General features: G+C 43.3%; 1 protein-coding gene across 1 annotated transcript in view; it reads left to right on the forward strand.

Annotated features, from left to right (window-relative positions):
• Positions 1-3,559: 3,559 nt before the first annotated feature.
• IGDCC3 (immunoglobulin superfamily DCC subclass member 3) overlaps positions 3,560-26,566 on the forward strand; it is a 68,246-nt gene continuing 45,239 nt past the window's right edge. Inside the window, exons 1-2 of the mRNA XM_032970158.2 lie at positions 3,560-4,389; positions 10,291-10,659. Of these exons, the coding sequence (XP_032826049.1) occupies positions 4,320-4,389; positions 10,291-10,659 (439 nt within the window). The 5' untranslated portion in view covers positions 3,560-4,319. The remainder of the gene's footprint in view (positions 4,390-10,290; positions 10,660-26,566) is intronic.

Raw genomic sequence — 26,566 nt, forward strand, 5'->3', positions numbered from 1 at the left:
AAGCACTATGTCAGTGTGACATTTGTAATCCCACTACAGGTATTATGTTAAATACGTCAGTTCTCAATAGGGTTGACCTCATTTGCAAATACATTCTTAGATAACGTGATATTCTAAAGAAATTGGACACATTACACTTTTACAGTGGAAACATTTAGTCAAAAATATAAATCTACAAATACACATGTTCATGCAACCATCTAATACCATGTTCACAATGCAAGTTTATTCAAGCTTTGTAAATTATTGTATTTATATGAAATTATGTAAATCAAATCAATTCTAACCATTTTTTATTCACCAATGGATGAATGCCTCCCAATGCAATGTCTGCTCATGGGGGATTTGGGGAGGTCAGAAACTGATTCTGATATCATTTTTCAGGAATCAAACTAAGTGAGGAGATTCATAGTGGATCACGCTAACCACGTAACGCTGCTTTACCTTGTATTAAATGGTACAGTACATACATAATTCACGAGCGTTTTGCTTGGTACACAAACGTATGTTTTGAATTACTTTATAGATGAAACATTAGTCCATCGAAATATAGCAGCATTCTGCTCTATTTCCACTTAATTTCCGACAGACATCTAAGACTCCACATTATGACATCAACGTAATGATATTATCTTCAATGAGTGTGGCAATTGAAAACCTATGGCGGGTCATACAATGATAGCACCAAAAGCCTTTCACATCACCAACTATAGGTTCACGTGTATGTGGGATTGTCAATTACCTGTACAATAATTTTAAGTTCTACACCATCTGTAGAAGTCATGCCTCCGCTGCAATGTACACTAGATACATTTAAAAAATAATATTTCTGCAAGGTTGACTAGGAAAGGCCAAAACGGTTCTTCACCTCGCCAATGATGGTCACATTCCTAATGACAATCGCACGTTATTTATCATCTGGACCCTCTTCATCTCGCCAGGTTGAACAATTTTACTGAAACAATGCACATCCAAACTGGTGAGTATGAAACAAATGCTCCTTATATATTAATCCCTCGGTGTACCACATGCAAAAAACAAGTTGCAAAATCAGCACACACACACCTGTAATTTAGGTATACCTGAAACGCGAGAATATCTAACTTTTCAAAGTATAGCATGGAGAGAAGGTGGTGCAGTGGCATGTGCACCGTGATATGCTAGGCGACCTGACTTTGATTTCAGGCAACGGCTAACATCAGTGGGTGGTGCCACTTCACCAACCCTTACTGTCCAGCGTGATAAAGTATAGTCACACAACCCCAATGATGATTGGGAGGGCTTCAAGCCGTAGTGGATTGTCAAAAGGGCTGCAGATGTTTATTTTATGTTGCTTAGCATAATTATAAACAACTGTCAGATCAGTTGCACCAAACTGAATTGCTTCACCATTCGTAACGAAAATCAAAACATTAATTTTAGCATGTTTGCTATGTCAGTATTCCCTCGCTCGTGAAGAGCGTTATTGTACCGACTCAGAGGTGCGAGGAAGAACCACAGACGAGCAGGAAAGGCAGTCAGGCGGTGACCCAGTGCCAAATTCCCCTCCAAGCTCTGCGGTCCTCGATATATGAAGGTGTTATCGGCCAATTAACGCGTGTTTACATCACCACGTTACGTACGGTGCGAAAGATGTTCAACATACAGTACACACATCACCTGCTAAATGTAAGTGGACCAATGTGTCGCTTAATGTCAGCATTTAACCACACGAAACACGCTGAGAACCTCCTTGTTGAACAAGCATAAATATGTTCACATTCATGCAAATTACATGAACAAATGTTGCGTCGATGTTACATTCAGGCTAACAGAGCGAACAAAACTGTGCAGACGCGAAGTGAAATCTTGACAATGGGCAAACGGCAGGATAAAAACATCGATTTTGAAACTGAAACGCGGCTCGGAATCGTGTGCCACTATCCATCAAGCAGCCGGGAGGAGGCAGACAGGCGACGATTGGTCACACCCCTGTACAAAAATAACAAAAAAAACAGTAACTCAACGCGTTCGTCAATAGGCGACGTTTCGGGCAATGATTCTGCTCCTAGAAGGAAGGTCCATTTCCCACAAAAGGTCGTTTTTATACACGCCGTTCACCTCTTTCGGGCAGTGTTATTGACAAACGTGTTGAGTGGTTGTTATTTGCGCTCGTGCACCAATTCACCACTGAGAATTAACGCAGGGTCACACACAGGTTGTTTGTGTGTGTGTGTTTTTTTAAAAAAACACGTTCAATGGGCCAGCGTCACTTGCGGGACCCAGAAGACGACGAGCAAGCAGGATTAGGAGGACGACGAGGAGGAGGAGGATGATGATGATGATGAGAGCGGCGGGACCTCGTCACGAATCTCCCACAACGCCGAGACGGCGGCGGCAGGAGCAGAGGCAGAGAGAGGCGCAGCTGCTTCACCCTCCCCCCCCCCCGAGGTCGCTCCCACTCGGCGTTACGCCGCGGTCACCACGTCACCACGTGCTGCTGCTGCTGCGAAAAAAAAGCACTCAGCGAGGAGGCGCGGCGCGCACACACACACACACGCACGAACACGCACACACACACACACACACGAACACGCACTCACACACACACGCGCACACACACACGCGCACACACACACACACGAACACGCACTCACACACACACACACGCACACACACACACGAACACGCACGCACACACACACACGCACGCACACACACACACGCACACACACGCACGCACACACACACACGCACACACACACACGCACACACGCGCGCACACACGGAGTGGGGAGATGGGGTCGTGGTGGGGGGAGTGTTGTGCCGGGGTGACACTGCTCACGCACCCGTGGGGGGGGGGGGGGGTACTATAGCGGCGGTGGTTTTGTATTGTGTGTGTGTGGGGAGGGGTGTTTGGATGCGTGTGCCTTGGGAGGGGGGGGGGGCGGCTGTAGCGGCGGTAGTGGGGGAGGGTGAGAAGGCGCTGCTGGGGTGGTGGTCGGTCGGTCGCTGTGTGTGTGGGGGGGGGTTAGGAGCGCGAAGAGTGAAAAGACACCGCCGCTCTGGCACGCACGCACGGGGCAAAGCAGTCGTGGTTGGTGGGGGTGGTGTTGTGTGCGCGTGTGCGTGGCGGCGGCGGCGGGGAGGAGGAGGAGGAGGCGGAGGAGGAGGAGGAGGGCGGGCGGGCGGGCGGGGTCAACCCCGAGAGTGCAAAGGCATTGCTCGCGCACGCAAGCACGCACGCCCCGGGGTAGGTAGGGGGGGTGGTGGGGGGGTGGTGGTGGGGGGGTGTGAGTGGGGCGTTGCGTTGCGTGAGCACCGGGGGGACAAGGGATTTGGGGGGGGGGGCTGAAAAGACGGGCCGCTCGCTCGCACGCACGGGGAGGAGCAGGGGGGGGGGTTAGTGGCGGTGTGTGTTGAGTGCGTGAGTGTTGGGGGCAAGGAGAGCGAGGGGGGTTGGTGGTGGGGCAGTGTTGGGGTTGGAAGACGGCGCTCGCTCGCACGTGGGGGGTGTGTAGAGGGGGTGGGGGAGGCAGCGAAGGGGTTCTGTGTGTTGGGAGGAGGAGGAGGAGAGGCGGGGGGGGGGCAGTGTTTGGGGAGGGTGAAAAGACACGGCTTGCGCCTCGGCGCTCGCCTGCGCACACGAGGCGCGCTCTCACTTTCACGCGGCGCTCGCACTTTTAGCCGGGCGGCGTTGTGCGCGCGTCGAGGGCGGCGGCGGCGGCGGCGGCGATTCCGCGGGGTCGCATCGCGTGTCTCCCCCGTCCAAGCACCACCACCACTACTACTGCCATCGTTATCACTAGCAGCAGCACCACCACCACCGACTGCTCACAGCCACCGGCAACCGCCGGCACGAACTCCTTCCCCCCACCACCACCACCACCCTCCTCCTCCTCCCCACCGGCGTCTGAGGAGCTGCCGCGATGACGGCGCGCGCGCACCGCGGGACAGAAGCGGCGGCGCGCGCCGTTCGGGGGGATGCGCAAAGATGGCGCGAGGGCGTCTGACCCCTCGGGCCGGGCCCGGCTCTCGGCGCCGCTGCTGCTGCTGCCGCTGCTGCTGCTGGTGGCGACGGTGGTAGTAGTGGTGGTAGTGGTGGTGGTGACTCCCGCGGGCTCCTCTCGTGGGGGGCGGAGAGGGACCGACAACCCCTGCGACTGCTTTGCCCGGGCGACCCGGACGGCCGTCGCTTTCGCCGACCCGCAGCTCCTGCCGCTGCTGCCGCTGCTGCTGCCCGTAGTTGCGGCGTCTTTTTGTTGTTGTTGGTCTAAAGTGTGTGGTGTAGTGTGGGGGGGGCGGTTTTTTTTTGCTTATTATTTTCGCTTCGCTTCCTCATGGCCGTCTCCTACAACTACCTCAGCCTCTGGGCGCCGGTGACGGCGATGCTGCTCACGCTTCTGGCCGGTGAGTGAACGGTGGCGAGCGATAGGAGAGATTGAGAGAGAGAGAGGGGAGAGATTGAGAGAGATTGAGAGAGAGAGATGAGAGAATGAGAGAGAGAGAGAAAGAGGAGAGTGGAATCCCACTCCGCGCGCGCGCTCTCTCGACAAGCGAGCACTCTCGAGTGCCTGCGAGAAGAGCAACCCCACTCGCGCTGTGCAATGGGCAGCGAAAAGTTGTGAAGCCGTGGAATCCTCCTCCCCCCCCCACTACTATTACTACTACCACTACTATTACCTTCCTTCGATTCCTCTCTGCAAGAGTTTACCCGTGCCCCCAGCCTGATCGCTGAACTTTGTAGCTCAAGAGTGATGGTGATGATGATGATGCGCGCGCTCATCGTCGTCATCATCGATGTATTTTCTCACCAAATTGCGTGTATCGGAAATGTGTCACAGTCGCGCCATACGCAGTAAGGTAAACACACGTCTCGAGGAAGCACGTGGCGCACGATTCACAACTCTTGTTTTAGTAGACCGCTACGTGTAGTGCCACTTGCTTCAAACCCTGCGTGCTTTGGCGTGACTGCCAAATTGCGGTTCACGGATATTCTTTTGCGAATCGGTGGTTCAAGCGGGACAAATTCCATGGCGTTTTGGTTTTGGGATCTCAACACGATTTCTAAGCTGGGATCTTGGATGGGGGATCCAGTCGACTGGGAGCTTGATGGCCCCACGTAAGCCCACCGGTGGCAATTTTCGCCTCGATCGTGCAAGGTACTCACCCTAGGTGTACTCAGCCAAAAAAAAGGGTGCGTTGTGCGGAATAGCAGCATCGGCGCTTGATGGCCCCGTCATGTTTTCGTATATCTCTATGGATTACACGTGGTAGCGTGCACCTGCGGTGATGCTCCTAGACGACGAGGAGGTTTGTTCCCGCGGCTTTTCATCTAAACGAGAGATCGTTTGTACATGCGTTCGATAAGAGTGTGGGGACGGGAGGATTTCGTGTATGGAATCTGGTCAGCGTAGATAGAATACAGAAACTTTATAACCAATTGAGACGGCAGTGAGGGGGACCCGGGTTACTAAAGGAAATATCAAAGCAGGTACAGCTAAACAGCGCACAGAGTGACGTTGGCAATCACACAACTGAGAGTTCATTGTGAAGCATTAGAAACAATTAGAACTTAACATTGTTAACAAATAAAAAGCTTTTGACAGTGAAATAGTAACACGTTTGTGCAATAAACTGTGTAGAATATGTAACTGGCACATGCTAGTCTGTTGGGTGGTTCTTAAAGCATGCTTTAAGGGTTTTAAAACTTAACATAATTGCCAATTTTTTTGTCAAATCCGCGGCTGGGGATTTGTTTGACCATACTTCACCACACTGGTCAGTGCGGGCTGGATGCCCAAGGACCAGTTCAGATACCACGTGGCACCCACTCATGTTACCCGTGACCGGTGGTCAAACTGAGCTCGCCGTGTTTCGTGGTGCTGTGAAACCGTGATATTGTAGCGTATGGGGGAACAATCATTTTTGGAAGCGAGCTGTGGGATAAGTTAGTGTTGATGATTCAAGCCCGGTGGCAACAGTCTGGATGGCGATTGTCCTGTTGTTATAGCTAACAGCTGCTCCACGCAAAGATTGCCAGCTGTATTTACCTACTGCTCACGCGGGTGCACCTCAAAGTGGACTGTCCTGTAGTTGTACTGTTGCCAGCCTTTGCTGCTGTTTTCCAGAAAAGTTCAGAGTAGTCGAAGGGGCATCTGTAAACGAAACCAAAGTCATCTGCTGAATTAGGAGTTATCAGGTTAAAGCTGTCTTGGTTTAATAATAGTAGAGCATGTGTTCACGTGTGCAATTCAGGATACAAATTCGCGTTTTAAACACTCGTATCCCTAACGTGAGAGGAGCTGAAGAGTAGATGCGTTAAAGAGCAAAGTGAGGCACGCACGGAGTTGGGTTAAAAAAAAACCGTGGAAGAAGTTGAGCAGAGCACGTGTTCACTGTGCAAGGCCATTCCCGTCACGACCGCCACTGCTTGCCAAGATCACGCTTACAGGGAGGTTGGGGGGGGGGCGTTTTGTCAGGATCCTTTCAGGGTCTTAACACAAAACACTACAGTACCGCCACATAACAAAAAAAACCACCCTACCATCAAAACCAGCTTTAGCGCACATTAACGCAAACGCGCAAGGGGTTTAATTGGCAGCGCTATTTCTCCGCGAAAACCGACTTTGCGGTTTTTGCTTTTTTTTCTTCCGCTCGTGCCGCGCGCGACTCGCCACGTCTTTGTTGCTCGTCCGCTCCGGTCTCGGGCGGTGAAAAGGCATTTGTGGCGATTCCCTGCTCGGGCAGGACAAAGCGTGGGTTTTGACCGGGAGAGTGATACATGGCTTTAGCAGCACGGCCGCTCACGCGACGCCTCCACCCACCCCCTCCTCCTCATAGCGCCTCCTCCTCCTCCTCTTTATTGCGTTCTGCTGCACATGGAGCCCGGTCCGCGGCAACGCCGTTGGAAGTGACCACGTATTGATTGGTAGCGTTAGGTTTATTGCCGTGTTTTTCATTACTGTTTATGGGCAGATTTTAAACATAATATCCCACTGGCCGCAACGAAAGGACGATGTGGGCTTAATTAAAAGCTGAATGGACGAGGCTGCGCTGCGCGTGGTGGTTTTGCTTTTCCATAGGTGAGCCAGAATCTTGATTGAGAGCCCTTTATGACTTGAAGTTCCATTTTTTTGGTTAAGGGACACCTGAATAGAATGTTGAAAGAACATTGCACTCTTGTCAGTCATGTTGCACGCGCAGGGGTAAATGTAAGATTGCATTGCAAATTGGAGTATGATAGTAAAATATTAATGTGAGAGCCCATTGAGATCACACATTCTTTTCAAAGGAGACCTAGATTACTGAAGTAAATACAAATGCAGATACTGCATCTCGAAAAGCCTTTGAATAAGTACTAAACTATTAAAATTCCAGAGGTACATTTTAAATTACAGGGCATATCAGCCAAATATTTAATGGGAAAATATTAACTAAAATTCGGGAAAATACAAGATACAAACCAGATTAGGCAGATGGCAATAATGTGGTGCTGTGGCAGAACTCTAAACTCACAATCCGAAGGTCTGAATTTAAATCGTGGTCGAGGGTCAGCTCAATCCATCATTCATCTCGGCCTCTTGGGTCAATAAAGGAAGTCCTGCTTCGTGGGAAGTCAACTGTGATTGTCCTATGGCTAGAATGTGAGCATAATTTCTGTCACAATCTCCAACGGAGGTGAGCAGATCCCAATGCCCGTTTGATTATAGAAATACTTTTCATAAATTGGTTACCAGCTGTTGTTAGTCTACTGTAGTAGTAAATGAACTAAGCAATAGTAGTCGGTGTGTTTTTAGTTGAAAATCACTTTGGTGAATAACTAAACAAGCCTTTTGGTGACCGTGTGGAAAGTCTGGTTTCCCGTATGCAGTTGATATATTTACGTGATAACCTGAACTAATGCTTACCTGTCCGTATACTGACATGAAGTTGTTGGTTAGACAATGCGTTTATAATGGAATTGCAGCTAATTTTCCTAATTTTGCCAAGCAAATTTGGAAATGTGAAATATAAAAAAACAATTCTATGCTAATTCCTTTGTCAAGGGGTGCCTCTGCGGATGTGTATGCTTTAACTTTAACATAGCCATTTCTGTGACCAGTCACAAGCTAATCACTCGGCCATTTCAATGCTAAATTATATGCTAATTCCTTTGTCAAGGCGCTTTGTTTCTTCTGACACAGCTTAAAGGTCGTGATCTGAACGTGGCTTGTTTCACTCCAGCGCTGTCGTACCAGACAGTCTCGTCCCTTCACCTGATGAAGGCCGCTTGTGTTGTGGCCGAAACGTCGTGAGAATATTATTGTGTTATTTTATTTTATCAATTTATTATTTTATTCTCATTCTACGTGACTTTACCGAAAGAACCAAAGAAGATGAATCCTTGCAGTCACGAAAACTTTAAATCGAAAGTTCCAATTGAGTTGATAGAATATCACATGCAAATGGAATGGATTAATCCATATCAGAATAATACGTGATGAATCACAAGCCAAGACTGAGTACTGATTTAAACCTAATTTCTAGATTGAAAACTCGTTCTCGATTGAAAAGAATTTCTTTAGAACTGCGTTTTTGTGTTTAGTTTGTTGTCCTTCCCCCGCACCTCCGATTTGCACAGTTGGCTACGTACAGTGAAAAATGAGTTCAACATGCATGCATACATACTGCATGCTGTCTGTCATGAGGCTGTTGTGACAGCAGACCCTTCAGTGGGTGGGTCCCTGGTGGCCGAGCAGCCTGGCCGTGAGATGCCACACACCGCCTCGTGCTTGACGCTCTTCCTGATGGGGCAAGCGTACATTTTATTGGCTGTTTTACAAGATGCGTGTTTGTGTTTTCATGCTTGTAACCACAAATGAAGTATGTTGTAACTCTGAACAGAATCTGATTGGGCGAGCCTGAGACTGCTTTTATTTAATACACTTGAGTTCGTAGAGACTATAGCGGTCGCAGTTCCTCGTTGAAATGAGCTCTTGTCTGCATGCATTTAATGGCACGATTTGTTGCATTGGTCTTAGGATAGCTTCTAAATATTTTTTTACAGTTTAAGGACAAACCACAGTTAAGCATTATTTTAAAAAAAACTTCTTTTGATTCAAACATAGTTCCAGATATGTACACAATGTTACTAGTTCACTGAATTGCACTAACATATATTTCAGAAAGACTTATTTAATGGCATTTCTCAATACACTTAACATTGCATTCCTCGCCATGAAATGCGCATCGACACTCTTTTCCAGTTCCATAATGATGGTGGGGGTATTACATTTTACATCACGCATTTCCAGTTTGAGGGCAGAGGAGTGTTTCCTGTGGGCAGTGTTGTTTAGCACGTGTTTAGCATCAATGTAGGCTTACATGTGGCCCCACCTTCCTCCCCACTGCTTCCTTCTCTGATCGCTTTAAGGGTTTTATCGCCCAGATGCGGCTAGTAGCTTCCACAAGGGAGCGGCCAGACTGTTTTTACAGCAGGAAGTAGTTACAGCAAGCCCATTCACAGTCGGCTGTCTCCCAAACCACCGATGGCTCGTGTCGACAAATCGAGCCACAGTCCGCTGCACACCTCCAGCACACAATAACGTGCAGCTTATCCACCCAGCTCACAGGGCCTCATTTCCTGCTCTTTGTCCTTGCGCAAGGAGGCCTGCCCTGGGAGAAGCTGTGGCCATAAACAAAAAAAAAGTTGCATAGTTCACTCTGAGCCACCTCTGTTCCTTACCCCTAAAGAGGTCTCTATGATCACTGTGTCATGGAAAGCTATTAGTCCATCACGTGGCTTGCAAAAGCGTGCAGGCATGAGGTTCAATAAACTTCTGCAGCGCCACGCCAGTGTTTATATTTACCAAACGGTCAGAGCCTTTGATCTGCACTGCTGAAAGTTATTCTAATGCAACACTTTCACAAGCAACGAATGTCACCGACGAGAAGAGTCACGTAGTTTAATAAAAGTGTAACGATGCATGCATTAATCAGTTAATATTAGTTTTTTAACTCATGGCACCTGCATCTAACCGCGTGTGGAAGATTCAACGTGTGTATTATATGTGTTAGGTAATTGGGCTCACTCATTCAGCCACCTGAGGCCGCTGCATTGATTACAGTGCTAAAAAAAATCGGCTCTTGAATGTTATCACAACCTTGAATTGGTGGTGGGGGAGGGTGGCAGCAACTTGTTGCACCTCTATAATGTAACCATTGTTTTATGCCACTACAAAAAATGCACGTGGAAATCTGACTCTTGAATGACTCCTGCATCGGTTGTTGTTGAATGTGTGACGTGCACCACCACCACCACCACCGCAGGGCCCTGCGCGCCAAGCGAACTCGCCTTCCTCGAGGAGCCCCAGGACACAGTGGGCGTGCGGGGGCAGCCGCTGGCGCTGAGCTGCCGTGCTGAGGGCGTGCGGCCCATCGCCGTGAGCTGGCGGCGAGATGGCGTGGCTCTCGACCTGGCCATGGACGGCGATGCGAGCAGCGGTCCCACGGCGGCGCCCCCCGCCGCATCTGCTACCCCCGCCACGCACGCCCTCCTTCCCAACGGCTCGCTGTACATCCCCTCGTTCCGCCGGAGCGCCGGTGGCCGCGAGGGGTCGGACGAGGGCGAGTACGATTGCACGGCCCAGAATCGCTTCGGCCTGCTGCTGAGCCGCCGTGCCCGTGTGCTGGCCTCAAGTGAGTAACAATGTTGTGCTGAAGGGTCTAGGAGGTCAGGAGGTCATCGTGGCCAATGCCGTCGACACCACCACACCTTGCCATCGATTATTTCGTTCTCCTGCATTCATCAAGTCTCGACGACGAATTTGTAAATCGCCCACAACTGACTTAAATTATTGTCCCTAAGATGGGGGCAAAGCACCACAGGGAATTTTAAGATAGTGGTCCTGCGTCAGCTATATTTAAATGATGCTCTTTTGTTACGTTAGGATGTAAACAACTTTCTAACAGGAGATTCCAACGCACTTGTCTTGCGTTGGCGGCATCATAACCGTACGCTGGTGTGTGCCAATGTAGTGGTGAGAGGTTCAGGAGGTCAAGAGGTCATTGTGGCTAATGCCGTCGCCATGATCATAACTTGCCATCCATTCTCTCGTACTCGTAGATCCAACAAATCCCAACTACAAATTTCGAAATCACTGCCAACTAAAATTTAAATAAAACATTGTCCCTAAGACATGATTAAGTTAATCTAATTTACTAGCACAGTACTAATGTAGCTCTCAATTAGCTCGCAAAATGACCAACCAATACGTTTCATTTTAACTAATCACTTGACTTGTATACTTTAAAGGTACATTACATTTCTGAAATGTTTCGTATTTATCAGCTGCAACTGTAGTTATAGTGTTAATTTAATCTCTCACATTATCTCGAGTATAAATGTTAACCACCACATTCAACCCCAGGTTCTTTCTCTAGCTGCCATACTCCAAATCCCTTACGCAACATATGGGTTATTAGCAGCATGAACATTCAAAACCAGATCTAATTTGAGAGCATGTGTAATCAAATGGCATCAAAAAGGGTTGTTTCAATAGGCTAAACCGTTTCATTTTCAGTCAGCATAACACCTGATCGCTATCACCGCATTGCTGAAGCCATTCCATTTGAAATCCCGAGCGCTGTCTTAATACACCATAGTTAATGCTGTAACATGTCACACACTGCAGTTAAGTTTAATTTAACTACATTTAACGTTAAAATCTGCAGTTGCATGATGGAGTTGCTTAAAGGTTCGATTATAGCCTGCCGTGTAAATGCTCGACAATTTAAGAAAAAAGGTAAGTGATTTTAAGTAATTGTTTTTGATGCGAATTTGGTTTGACTCTCACAGATCAATCTTTACTGCTTTTTTATGCAGTGTTCAAAACACAGTACATTCATTTGATTAACCAAACACATTTATCAGGTCAGTTTTTCCTAAGCAAGACGGCATGTGTCTCAGAAACCTTTCATAGATGATACTCGAGCATCTGAGCATCTCAGGACAACATTTAGCATTTTTCACATGACAGTAGTTTATTGTGTAATTCAATCCCTTATGGCCTTTACAGCGCTGTTTAACTCTTTGGGTGCATTTGCTCAGTTATAGTTTTTCAACTACGGGACAACACATCACCAACCATTGTCGGTAAGACATCTTATGTGGTAGGCCCTCTCACAATATTTGGCTCCACCAAGACACACTGGCCAAATCATCATTATCATAAACCGTGATCTATCCGCTGCTAGATGAAGAATTCCCCAAGCTCCTGTCATCTCTCCCGGTCATACATAATCCATCTACATGACTTGATAACTGTCTCTGCGATGTATGTATTCTTGGGTGTGTTCTCTCCGTTGGATGCCAAATTGCCGTTAGTCTCGTCTACCGGCTGTCATCCCTCACAGTGTCATGTCCTGCCCAAGCCCACGTATTTTGATTCAGTCAACTTGCGTATTGTATTCTCAGGTCCTCTTTATGTCTCGTAGTAGAGATACGAGCATGCACCTCCCCATGGTTTCCACACCACTTTTCAGTGTTCCCTTTTCTTTGTTAACGTCTGTGTGTCTGATCCAAGTCATGGCAGATAACGCGCCCTGGCTAAACACTCTCTTCTTCTAAACACTCTCTTCTAAACACTGTCTTCTTGCTTGAGGGACATTGATACTCTGCTTTTCTTTGTTAAGTTCAGTTTTTGAAAAGCACTCTGACCTGCTCTCATCCGTCTTATTATTTAATTACAATATTTTGATCCTGGTCCACCTTCAACAGCTACCCTGAGTATATGTTATCACGTGTGTTTTCCAGTTGTGTCTCTCTCCAATAGTTGTTTCCCTCTTCAATCGCCATATGATTTATGTCATACCGATTACATGGTGGCAGCTTGTGGGGGGGGGCTTCATCCAGCAGTGGATTGATCATGGCTGATAATGATTCAAATTATTACCAAGTACAGTATTCTTATTAGCTGCAGTGATTGGCTGTGTTATTTTTTTTAACTAAATTTTGTATTCATTTCCGATGGATCAAATAGACCAAATTTTTTCCACTGACACGTGAGGAAGTATTTCACTTGCTACTGCCATCGGAGCAGTAAGTGATTTACATCATTCGCACGGTGCCTCAGCATGCCAGCACAGCAATTCTGACATTTGAGGCCAGGCTGTAGTAGCTTTGATACTCTAATCACACGGGTGTGCATGACTACACACCGTCACCTAAATGTTCAGCAGTGGCCAGGGCCATTGAGATGCCACAGAATTTGGCATGTCTCTGCTAGGGTAATAAACATGTCAACCGACTGCTCTTTATGCTCATGAGAAGGGTGGAATGCAGTTCTATAGGAGGCTGTAAAAGTCACTTTGTTACACATCAGCAGGACCATGAGAAATATGTGCACACAAAGTGTTTAAAAAATATTTTATATTTTGAGTGTGAAACAGATTCCAAAGCAAACATGTTTTTGATGGACACTAATAAGGATATTTCATTTTATTTTATTAACGTTTTCAAGATGACAATTTTTGTTGACTGTGCTTATGACCAATGACCCCATCAGGAACAGGCCTATATTTTAAATGGCATACTGTGCATCAGTTAAAGTAATACAATACTTCAAAAGATTAGATGGTAATAAGTAAAGAAGAAAACAACTCCTGTGCAATTACGGTACAGAATGTGAGCTGGCTGTTAGTTTAAATTGTAGGTTTATCTTAGCGACCATCAGCTTGCATCAGCGTGTGCTGTGGTTATAAGGGGAGCGTGATTGGTGCTTTGCGATCCGCACACTGTCGGCTATGTGACCTTGCTGATGCTTTTCCGGTGGTTTAGACTATTTCCTATTCGCCGGATCACTTTACAAACTAGAGTGCCTCATGTCTTAAAAGTCAACAGCATGGGTCCTTGTTAATTGTTTGGCTGTTTAAGAAGTAGTAGTTAGAGTTGGATCATGGGATGTGTATTCCTCTCAGCAGTAGTGTGCCTGTTCGTGAGAGTGCAAGGGTAAGCTTCCAATAACAGTCACATGGTTACCGATCACTGCATGTGTACAAATCATGCAACTGTATCTTTGAAATACATTGCAAGCTTTGCAATGCGTGTAATTATGTATGCGTTGTAAAACCATTCACCAAGTATACATGAGTCGTTGGACCACCGTTGCTCCAACATGCCAACATTGGCGCAATGTTGCGTGTTTACTGGGCAGTAACACACGTAATTACGTGCGTTATAATCGGACATGTTAAACTACTTCTTAACGGGAGATAAACGACTGACCACTATTCTATAAATGTAACAATGCTGTAGTGAAATTGCAGCGCTATATACATTCAATAATTAGTAATCGTAAATGAATCATGCAAACCTTTTTTTTTCTCTGTGGCCGAAACGACAAGAGCACTACTTCAAACATTCTGTTCTGACATAAAAAAAAAATCCTCAGTCCAGATGGGAACCTCATGTTCAAGTTCAGAGACACGACATCAATGGGCAAGCTTGTTTGCTTCTGTCATAGTAGTAATATTACTGGTGAATGACCTGACCCTCTCTTCACCACTTCCATGTGCCTGCTGTTTTTTTTTTATCTTGGAGTGAATCTTTAGCATCCGATAATTGGGAGTAGAAGTTTTGGCAGAATGCAGCACACATCTGCTGACCACCTTCCTTCTAAACCTATGACTGACTGCTTAACAATCATTGATTGTGTTGTCACTCAGCTGTGGAGACCAATGCAGTTTAAGGCTTTAGCGAAAGAAAACAAATCTAATGTAAAACAGTCATTGCAGATTTTCACAGTTGATGAAATGTTAAAGGTAATAATTTACATGGTATTGTATGGAAAATTCATTTTCGTGACGTACAAAGCCACATTGGACTGAAAGGATAATTGCTAACGTTTTTCTTTCTAGACTGAAACGAAAACAAAGGTAGGAGGTGCAGGTGTTAGTAGTGCACTGCCTTGTGAACTCAGGTCACCTGAGTTTCATTCCTGTACACGACTAACATCAGTGGCGAGTGATATCTGACTACTGCTGCGCTCCCCATTTAACCAACCCATATAGTAAAGCATGGTGTTGGAACGCTTGCATCTAGCAGTGGATTGACAAAATACTGTCATTTACTATTTATTAATACAGGTATAACGATAATACTTGGTTGTAAACTATCTTCTATCACTGTAAATCTTTTTCTTTGTTATTACATATCCATCGTGACTTTGCAGTATATGGATGTTAAAGGAACTACACTTTGTTTGCAAAGATGAGCTTTACAAGAAATGTGTACGGCCAATGTTAACGGTGTTATGATAACTTTATCAAGTGCTGTACAGGGGAACATTCTTGGGATACTGTGCAGATAATTTTCATCGATCCATTCATCTTGCTACTGCCGTGGTGTTCAATCTGTTCTTCTCCTTGTAGGATTTATGAGTTCTGACAGTTGGCTTAACATTTGGCAGGAAGTCACATAGCTCTGTCATCAGGCAGAGGTTGGAGAAGACATCATTGTTTGCAGGCCCAGACGGCCACTGAATCGGAGGTGATACAACGTGCGTTTGTAACAAAAATATCCCCAGTGATTTCATTTGCTGTCAGATTTTAGTTTTACGTCATATTCTTACATTGTCATTTTATTGAACGTTAAATTTCAAGCGTATTCACAAGTGGTAATAGTGTAGCATTTACTCTATGATGTATAAACTATATAGTTTTAACATTTCTTTTCCAGTAACTTAACATATGTTAATAGACATATGGGGGCATTAGGAAAGCAGTTAAACACGACATGAATTATATTTAATGCTGAATTCCATAACTGGCAGCATTTGTAATACTGCATTATAATCTGCTTCAGGGCATTGTACAATTTGCGTAGAAAATAAACCCAAATTTCCATGATCCCATTTTCATATTAGTGTCGTCTGAATACCATAATTGGCTATGTTTCTCAAATCATCAATGGCAAGTTATGTTTCACAACGGTTGGACACACATATACATACTGTACGTGTGTGTCACATATAACAATAGATGTTGCTAAATTCTGACAAATTTTGTTAACAGTTATAAAAAAAATAAACATCAAATTGCACTTTTACAAGTTTGCACTGCAAATCCTTGTGGGTTTGCTTGCGATCACAATCCGTTGTTTATATTTCTGCATCTACCCACACTATTCCATGATGCATCTTATATTCTTTAGGGGTTTGTATACGTAGTAATTGACGGTGGCTCTTGTTACCTAAATTGCAGGCGTTTAACTTCACGTTTTACTTGTCAGACATCTTACTTGTGTTGTTTTAGTCGTACTGGATGATTTAAATTACTGCAATTTGTAAATTGCAGGTGAGTAGGATAAATGTTTAGAGATTTCTGAGTTGGCAAAGCCCACACGTGAATAAAAACCCAACGTTTGTCAATGCAGCCTTCGGGTATATGGAGTTCTGGCACTTGACCAGGTATTATTTCAAGGAAAAATGTTTTGTTTGCGATGTTAGAAATTAGAAATTACAACTTCCAGTGGTGGAAAGGGAAGGCTGTCGTAAATCTAAATTGTCTTCTTTGCTTGGATGTTGCCGTCTGCGGCTATGAATTCTGGCAGTGGTGGCCATAAATGCTGTTGATTTATTCATAAGATATAAAATGTGTTTTAAAAAGGGCTGTAGACAGAGGCATATAAAATGCATTAAAACATCCCCGCAAATACGTACCGCCTTTCCACATGGGAAAGTTATGTACAAGGTGGAATCAACATCACAGTATTATATATTGATTCATCTGTATAAACAGACTTGGTACTGTGTATACAAATACTTATAAAATAATCTATTTAAATTAAATACGATCAATTGCCTTTTGACATTTGTATGATTTTCGTGAGTATATTTTGGCAGCCTTAGACAATGTGTTATCACATTTAAAAATATATATTGTGTTGGTTGTACATGTGAACAGTTTCATTTTTTTAATGGTTCATCAAAAATATAACACATATCAAGTATAGTTAAATGGTCACATGTAATGTTACATGCACGATTGGGAGCCAGTATTTTCACAGAATTAAATAGGTCAAGGCGGGAAGCATATATATAATAGGACATATAAGTGTAGTATAACACTTGGATTTGCTGCACTACCACGTAGCCCTGCAGCATATAACAACCTTTTATGCGTGGTGGTCACACACCCATGCACTACTAGGGTTATAACATCCTTAGCTTCTGAGATATGATTATGTGAGTGTCCGAATTGCAGGTGGTTTCATCGTAGGGGATTTTGTCGTAATTAGTTGGTCACAGTAATACGTGTATATAGTTCCTATTTCATTTAAAAAGGGTTCATTAAAATGCAATAATTACATGAGAAGAACGGAATATCTCGATGATTCAGCCAAATGACCTTTGGGAAATATTGAGGTTTATAATGAGAGTATTTTAAATGTCCCTTTACTCTCAATAGGCATAAAGAATCTTGACATTAGTACTTAAAAAGAGTAAGGTTAGCCTTCAAGTAAAAGTCAGAGTGTCTTTTAACAGCAGCCATGGAATGCTGTTCATTTCTGTTGAAGGCCCTTAGCCAGTGGTGGAATTTCCACATTCCCTTTATGGGAGCCAGTATTTTCACAGAATTCAATCAGTGCTGATTGAATTTACAGTACAATATGAATTGTGTTTGAACAAAACAATTCTGGAGCTTTGATTGACCCAGCGGATATTTTTTTTGTATCTTTAAAAGCGGTCATTCAAATGTAAAGTAGTTTTTTAGATTATATTTTTATTTAAAGTGTATATAGTATATTTTGTGTTAAACGGTGTAATTTATTATTTTTAAATTGATTTTGATACCAAGAAAGCACGTTATTTTCATTATCATTAATTTCAATGAGCAGCTTTGTTTCCGTTTTTAAACAGCTTGAGGGAATATGTCTGACAGCATGTCGTAGCAAGCAGCACGATAATGCAGTTAGCCAGGGGGATAGATACAGTAAGTACTGTTCTTAAATCATGCGTTTTGAATACACATATTTTTTTAAAAGTCCACCTTTAGAATCTCCCAGATATTCATTTTGGGTTCACAAGTATCCTTTTTTGTTATGGCGAATCTCCTTCCCAGCAGTCCTGATCTGACCTTCTGACCTTTCTGGCCCCTCCCTGGTCATGCAGCATTGCCCTGCCAGTTATTTTAATCCTTCCTTCTAATCCCTGCAGCACAAACGACTTCTCCAGTTACCACAGGCAAGTAATTGGCTGTGAGTTGCGCTTCTGATTCTGTTGCTGCTGCTGCTGCTTTTGCTACCTTCTGCGCCAGGACGGCTGGGACAGAGAACCTCAGGGATGATCTGATAAACAGGCTCAGAGTCAAGAACTGATTCTCCTTTTATCGGCGTCTAGGATCTTAAGTTTGTCCCACATAGCACTTTACACTCGCTTTCTAATCTTAGCTTGGGCCCAAAGTGAAAATGTGTTCTTGAAGAGTATCCACCAGCAGTGCTCAAACCCTTTTCAAAGTGTTTATTGATGTAAAAGAAAGGTTTAAAAAAAAAAGTAATGTTCCGAATGTAGTGACAGGAAAGTCTTATATATATTTCTTTATTTTAAATATTGATTTTATTTACAGTTTTATTCAACCAGTCTTTTTTAGCTTTTAAAATTTCATTAAAGTAACGCATCTCATTGTGGGTATACAGTACTGGATTTGACTTTAGTTGTATTTATAACGTTATTATCGTAAATCTTTATAATGTTAATGTAACATTTCCTAAATTATTAATAAGATTTTTACAGCTTAAATCTATACGTACTGAAGTATAAATTATATCGATTTGCATTTTTCATAAAATAAAGGCTTCTAATGTAGAAAAATGTAATACAATTTTATTCTGATATTTACAAGTGAGGGTTAAGTGACGCTGCATTGCTTAGCACAGTGCTACAAAGCACATTGGCTTAAGTGTGATTCTCTGCGGCTAACACCAGTAAAGAGTGATATCTAAACTCATCCTGGCCACCCCCACTCTTTACCGAGACACACTGACGAGTTTGGCGAAGTATGATTGAACAACACCCATGACTTTCGTCGCAGTGGCTTGCTAAAGGGCTGTAAATCACGAATGTTGTATCATCATTATTATTATTTTGTCGTATCTAGGACAAGCTGGACACTCTGAGCAGGAAGGTGTTGAAAAGCTCAGGCTTCTGAAATTAGCAGGAGAATCATTGGAATTCAACAGTCCATACGGTTCTGTTTGTGCAAGCCAGTGCTAGAAGCCTCAGTGTGCCATTTCTATTGTGAGCATGTGGTCTCATGTTCCTTGTATTTTCTGCAGGCACGTGGAATTTTGTGTCAGTGTACCTGATGTAAAGAGGTGACACAAAATACACTTTACAGAACGCAGTTGACAGGTGACATTTGTATCAAAAACTGCTGCCTTAGTGTAAGTGCTGTAATGGTTTGTTAGTTTGCAGTGTTAAGTGAAATGGCTATATGTGTGTTTTTTTAGAAAGCATTGCCAGTTATACATAATTAAGCGTGACATCTAACAACTCATGGCACCAACATTTCATGCTCTTTGAAAATAAGTGGTTTCCAGTGCAAATCGGTAAAGGTTAAACAATAATCCCGTGAATTGGAAAGGCTTTTCGACTTTTAAATGTATGAAGCGTTATTTTTTTGTCTTTTACGCAGTCTTTGCGCTCCATTGGACTTGAAACAAGGATGTTTCCACTTGAAGTGTCTTGCTTCAGCCACCACCCACTGAGCCACCCGCTGTCCCTGAAATGTTTAAAATGCAAAGAAACCACAACCGTTTCACTCTTAATTGCTTATTTATTTTTGCGGAATGCACACAGTGCACGACGTGCATTTGTATAATCTCCCGATAAATGTGATCGTCATCGGAGAAAATATTCACTGGAACGTGTGCAGAATTTTCGCGTCATTGTTGCAACGGAACAAGGGAGAGGGGAGAATATATGCCCTCTCCGACCACAGTCACAGCCCTGCTGGGGAGAGGGAGGGGACAGCCTTCTACGTTATTGATGACTCCCTTTGGAAAGGCGTTAGAAGGTTTGGTGGGGGTGGGAGAGCCTTGGTGTTGGCGTTTCTTTCAGTTCACGCGAGGGCTGTGCGCGCTTCAAAAGGTGGCTGGGCAGGCAGGCTGGCTGGATTGTTGTGCAAATTGCCAGAGGGAGCTGCATTTGCTGTCAGGATGTTGGGGCCACGCACAGGGGGGGTGTGACTGGCAGCAATGCCTCTCGTTGTGCTGCAGACGATGTGAAATGAGGCCTTTTTGTTTGTGTTCGGGGTTTTAATTTAAGGATATCACACACAAAAAAAAATCCTCCATCCCGTTATCTAGCATGGTTGTGATGTTGTTGTGAGGCGCTTCATGTATCGGCTGTCATTATTTGATGAAAAACGTCAAGATGTGTTTTTTGTAATACGTTAATATTTGTGCGATTACAATTATTGGCTTATGTATGCATTTGCATACATTTTTTTATTCCCCCACTCACGTGTATTGGCTAAATCAGTTTGTGTAATCTGCATGGAAATATTCCTAGTAAATACTTAAAGAGGGAATAACTAACTTGGGGAGTATAAGGCTTCTGGAAAGTGTCTCCATAAAAAACGTTTAAGAGAGGCAAGTTGGTGAGTGCGCTTGAGGAATTGGGTATTTTTTTGTGTGCCCCTTTTTCGTCCCCCCAACCCTCTCGCCAACCTCGCCAGGGAGGTCACGGCTGAATGTGAACAAGATTGATGGCTGAGGCTTGGAGAGCTGTGTGGTTTATGGCCTGTGGTCTGGGGGCGAAAGCGCCCTAATCTGGGAGAGGGTGGGACCCGCCTGACCGGCTTGGTTGGCCTGACCCTCAGGGTCATCCCCCTCCCCCGACCTCCCCACAGAGCTCCTCAGGCTTTTAACATCCTGTTTGCTGCCCCGCTAAAGAGAGCGAGCAAAAAAATGAGCAGAGAACCTTAAGAGGCCAAAGGGAAAAAAAAGTATAGCTTCCAGGGCTCTCTTATCACATGATTGGGCATCAGAAGATATTTGGCATTCATCAAGGACTGACGCATGCCTCATTTGCCAACTTGGACATCAGATAAGGTTGGAGTGCTATAGTCATCAAGATGAATTGGTTAGCAGGCACTCTGCTATATGGATGAGAATGCAACATGAGGCCTTCAGTATAAAGGTAAACACATTTTAGATATTGTGGAGAAAGCAATGTTGTGGGCAAAATATTGAAACTTAGAACACTGGTAAACTAAAGACAAATCAGTAGTTATTCTTCTCCTGTGTAGAAATAAGATAACAAGTTGAAAGCGTGAAAGCAACACATAAAACAAGACGAACAAAGATTCAGTTGAAATCAAAATGAACATTGATTAATTATTAAAATGCAGCTTTATTGATCAATTCTTAGGACGAATGAAAAATAGAAGGGACATTTTTTCTTATAATCCTATTGAATCCAACAAACAGATGGAAATTGACCAAGGCGCTTTCAGCAAAGAGTCAGTTGCTTTATCTCCTAGGCAGATGTCCGGACCCTGCAAGCCAGGTTCAGGGGCCACACTGGAGAGGGGAGGAGGGGGGAGGTTTTACTTATTTATTTATTTACTTTGGTATAGCCCTGTGAGCCATTCGGCTCTTGAATCGGGTGCAACCACAACAAACAAACAAAAAACACGAACAAGAAAAACATCTTAAAGTGAGGTCAGAATCCAGAGGTCATAAACAGGCAAGAGTAAGTGCCTGCATTCTTAAGAACACTGCCTGATACAAAAAAACAAAAGTAAAGAGCAACACACAGTTATACAACATGCAGTACACCAACTGCGAATCCAAAAAAACCACGTGCATAACTGCACCGTTTTGTGATTATACAGCTAGAGGGAAAAAAAAAACGAACACGTATTTTAACACGTATATTGTATTTCGCGAATGGAAAAATACGACATTTCACACACATGGCGGTGATTCACATTCGCAAGGTATTAAGCTCTTGAATGAGGGGCGTACAGTTGCACATAGGTGCGTGCTTGATCTACTAAAACAAACTGCAAAGCTTGTGTTGTGTTAGGGGCAGTAAGTTGCACCCTACCAACTTTAAAGGTTGTGGAGACTTCCTTGTATTGAAGTGGAAAAAAAACACATTGCTAGCACTAAATATTTCAAAGATAACCATCAGGGGTGACAGTTACACAAAAAGAATGTTCATGGCCCATAAAATAAATAAATGTTAGAACGCTAATCCAAACTAAAAGCAAACCCTTCAAGGTTTTACATTTCCCCATTTTGGCATTTTACTTGATAAATGGACATAAATATATAACATATACATTCAGCATTTTTTTATTTATACCACATTTAAATGTTTAATTAAGATCGCAGATATTGCTGTGTACTAGCAATGTAATTTAGACATGTATCCTAAGCTTCGATGTTGCATTAAAGAGGCAAATACATAATTATGTTAAACTGCACTCTGTAGTCGAATAATATTATCATTATTATTTTTACCTTTGTTTTTTTGTCATGTTGAAAATAATCTGATCTTCGCATCAGTATTATTGAATATCAATCTCTCGTGGAATGTTTGTTTTAACAGGAACCAAGTTTACTTGTGGTTGGCTGAAATCACTACTTAGTTTCTAAAAAAAAATACCACTTGTTTGCTCAACTTTTTTGGCTTCATGAGTTAAACCTTTGCATGCTTTTGGCTCTTTTAACTTAGACAGGTTTATGCTCTTGTATAGTGCAAACCACTTGCAGGTCCTTAGCAAAAAGGGTGCTTGCCCAGCTTAATATGAGCCTCAATAAATTCATCAGCATTCAGAGGTGCTCCCTCCAACAGGCAATGCATAAACTGCCTTATCTCTGTCCAGCTGTGTGGGATTTATAGTGCGCAGAACACAGGACAGTGCATTTATGGAGTCTTTTTGTTTTGGAAGTAGAGGAGAGAGACTGCAATCTTGATGTGGTACAACGTGCTGTGTGCAGGGTGTGGAACAGATGGCAGTGTCTCTGGGCTCTTGAGTTTACCTAGTGGACCTTGTTTTCTTGCGCACCATCACCATCACCATCAGTCACTCATGCTGTCAAGTTGGGGGGGTAGGTTTTGAGGTTAGAGACAGCCAACTGGACATGGATTATTAACAAGGAGAGTGTAATAGGAGGCTTTGTGCTAATTCCCGTGGAGTTAATTTAATTTGTTCTGCCAGGCTGTCAGAGACTGATGGAAATGGTGTATTTACAAGCACCAATGTTGCATAGAAACATGTATTGATTATAAATAGCACAGTCTTAATTTTAGAAGGGTTTAAGAAAAAAAGTATTTCTTCTAGCTAGTTATGAAACGTAAAAAAAAAACGTTTAAAAGCCTCCGTACTTTGAGGAGTTAAATTTTTGTCGTGCTGTCAAAGGACGTGTTGCAATATCTCGATGTCACAGGATTCGCTATTGCTTAACATGTCACATTGCAAAACATTTATCACTCCACATTTCCCTCTGATTTTTTGCTTTATCTTTAAAAAAGGTGCATAAGTAGAATCGTGCATTTCCTGCTTTACAAATGCAACGCTAATGGCCATAACACAGCAAAATCTGTGTCGGGCACAGCCTCAGCGGTTTCTGCCGCGGGCAGCTAATGGAAGGGGGGGTGAGAGCCTTCTTGTGGACAGCTCAAATTTCCTGGAATGTGTTTATCCCTGGCACAGACCAGATGCTTGGAGTCGTAGCAAGGGAAGCAGAGGAAGTGAGTAGGTGGGTGGGGAGTTTTTAGGATAAATGGCTATCAGTAAAAAAAGTAGTGTGTTAAATTTGTTTAAAAATAGATCCCAGAATTCGAAAGTATTTAATAAAAGTATATAAGGCAAACATGTGAAGTACTTGTCATTGTTTAGTTATAATATGCAGTGTATTTGTGAAAAATTGCTGAAGGACCCTCCCTGTATGCATTCTCTGCAATATTGACGTTTTTGTTTTGTTCTTGCTGCTCACGCACCACTGATCTCCCTTGTAAAATATGAATACAAACAGACATAAAGATCTACAGTAGCAGTGATTATGTTGTCAAATATGGAACTAGAGCGTTGCACTCCTATGAAGATATTAATCTATTGCTGTGGTCAAGCAAAGTGCACCAACATTGCTGTGTTTTTATTACTTTATTTTAAACCACAGGCGCTAATTTCTTGCCAATGAAATAAGGCTATACAAACTGTTGATTTGATGTATTACCACCTCATGTCTTAATTTCATCTTTGTGGGCGATGATTAAGTGATTTAGAATTCAAGCAGATTGTTCTATCTTGTCTCATATTGTGTTTTAATGTTAATGAGGCGTACCATTCCTAAACAAAGGCTGGAGCTATGTGTTTTGCCCTAGCGGTCAATACTGAGATGGCCATGATGGCTTTCTGCTGAGGGTTAACCAAGCTATCAGGCTAATACAATTTGGAGAGACATTTAACGGATTGGTAAGTGCATTCTATTGTATGCTGTGGTGTGATGCCCCATGATAACGCTGAAAAGGAATTAGTTTCCCATGTCAATTGTGCAAGTAACCAGACTGTGATGGTCAAACTAATCTCTTTTCAACATGTTACTCAAATTACCGTTGGCAATGAGCAAAAACACAGGATATTGAGGTGCATTCGAACACGGCACAGTATGCTTTTTGGTTTCATAAAGCATTATTTTTCTGCATTTATTGTCATGATTAAGAAGCTATGAAGTGAATATCATATTTTAATAATAATGTTCAGCCCATTGTCAATCTACTGCTGGATGAAGTCTTACCCACCCTATGTTACCATGGAAGTTCTTTGACTGTGCTTTACCACACAGATCAGTAAAGGTTGGTGTTATTCGTGACCGAGAATCAAACTCAGGTTGTCGGGCCTATAAATTGGGCGCCACGGGTGCGAGATGTGAACAACCTTGCCTGACATACGGCAGGTCACGGGTTTGATCCCAACTCTGGTGCCTGTATATTTGGAGTTTGCATGTCTTTCTCCACGTGGTCGCGGGGATTTTTATCCGGGTCCTCCGGTTTTCCCCTCCACATTTAGAAACATGCATTTAGAGTACTGGGCTGCTATAAATTTCCACGTGATAGCCACTTCGTTGAGCTATCATTTGTGGCCAGGTCGCTTCTGAAAAAGAGTCACAGAGCTCAGTGGGCCTTCCCTGATAAAATAAAAAAAATGTTTAATAGTTTCATAATTCACCGTGGTAAGCATGGTGCCACTTCGACAATCTATAATAATATGTGGTTAATACTAGATTAGCGCCTATATGTGCTTGGTATTTGCGAAGTTAAATTAATATTATACATACGTAAGTGATATAATGTTTTAGAAAAAAAGGAGTAAAGAGCCCGGAGGAAAAAGTAGGTGGCCTATTTTGATATATATAAATTGTGAATGGGCTAAAACGACATTTGTATTCATTTAATCGTTTGCAATCAAACTTTGTTACTCTATTTGAATTGACATGCTGTCCTATAGAGTTTGTAACACACATATATACACAGGCCATCATTTACACATATCTGTGCTTTATTTCATTGATAGCATAGATGGTAGTATTTTAACACGTTCCTACGTGCAGAAAAAGTTATATATATAATATGTGTATTTGTGAATTATACATTTAAAAATAGTCCGGTGGGATTCTTGCAGTTATGATTCCAGTTATCTTTCCAGTTATTCTCCCAGCATGCACACTCTGCTGGCCCTTCCCAAACCGTTGCACCAAAGCATTTTGCAAGTTTTGTATGTATGTTGAACTTCTTTCGCACCATACGTAGCCAACCATGCTAATCGGAGGTGCGGGGAAGGACAATAAACTAAATACAATCTGTGGTGGTAAAAAAATTTGTATAAAGCACGTGATCAAATCATACTCGTATCTGGAAAGATAAACTGAGTGCTCTAATGGTAGATTGCCTGAAATTGAATGGCAGATGGCCAGGTGATGGCTCTTTGCGGAACTTTGAATGCTGTCCCCCTCATACGTGTGAGTCTCCCCAGGCTCTCCGGTTTCCTCCTGCATGCCAAATCACTTGTGATTTGAATTTTCAAATATCCCAAGGCCTTTATAAAAAAAAAAATATACAGCCTTAATACTCAGTTTACACTTTCCTGAATAAATCCAGGGCCTTATTGTCTACGTTGAGCCAGAGATTAACACTGTGAAAAAAAATACTTGGGTTTACAATCGTTAAAGATGCCTTACGATAAGATAAGTTATGTTTCAGATATAAGCAGGTGAGAATTGATTAAATAACTTTGCTCTGAGCCAGAAGTCGTAATACATTAATAAGAAATGAAGAATATTGGCAATCACTGATCTCTAATCTAATCTGTAGTAAGTTGTAGGTTTGTGATATGAAGAGACTGGGAGAATAGCCCCCCCCGGAGTCTATATGAACACAAGGAAGACCCATTTCCGACTTGTGTGGTCGGTCACACATGATGGCAATGTTGGATTTATTCTGGTTTGTTTGGCCCCAAAAACTAATTTTAGAGATGTGAAAAAATGCATATTTTGTATTGTAGTACCGTTCCATAAAATATTGAGGTAACGCGC

Source organism: Petromyzon marinus, chromosome 1, assembly GCF_048934315.1.
Source record: "Petromyzon marinus isolate PM22_M1 ecotype Great Lakes invasive population chromosome 1, UKy_Petmar_22M1.pri1.0, whole genome shotgun sequence".
NCBI classification, from domain to species: domain Eukaryota; kingdom Metazoa; phylum Chordata; class Hyperoartia; order Petromyzontiformes; family Petromyzontidae; genus Petromyzon; species Petromyzon marinus.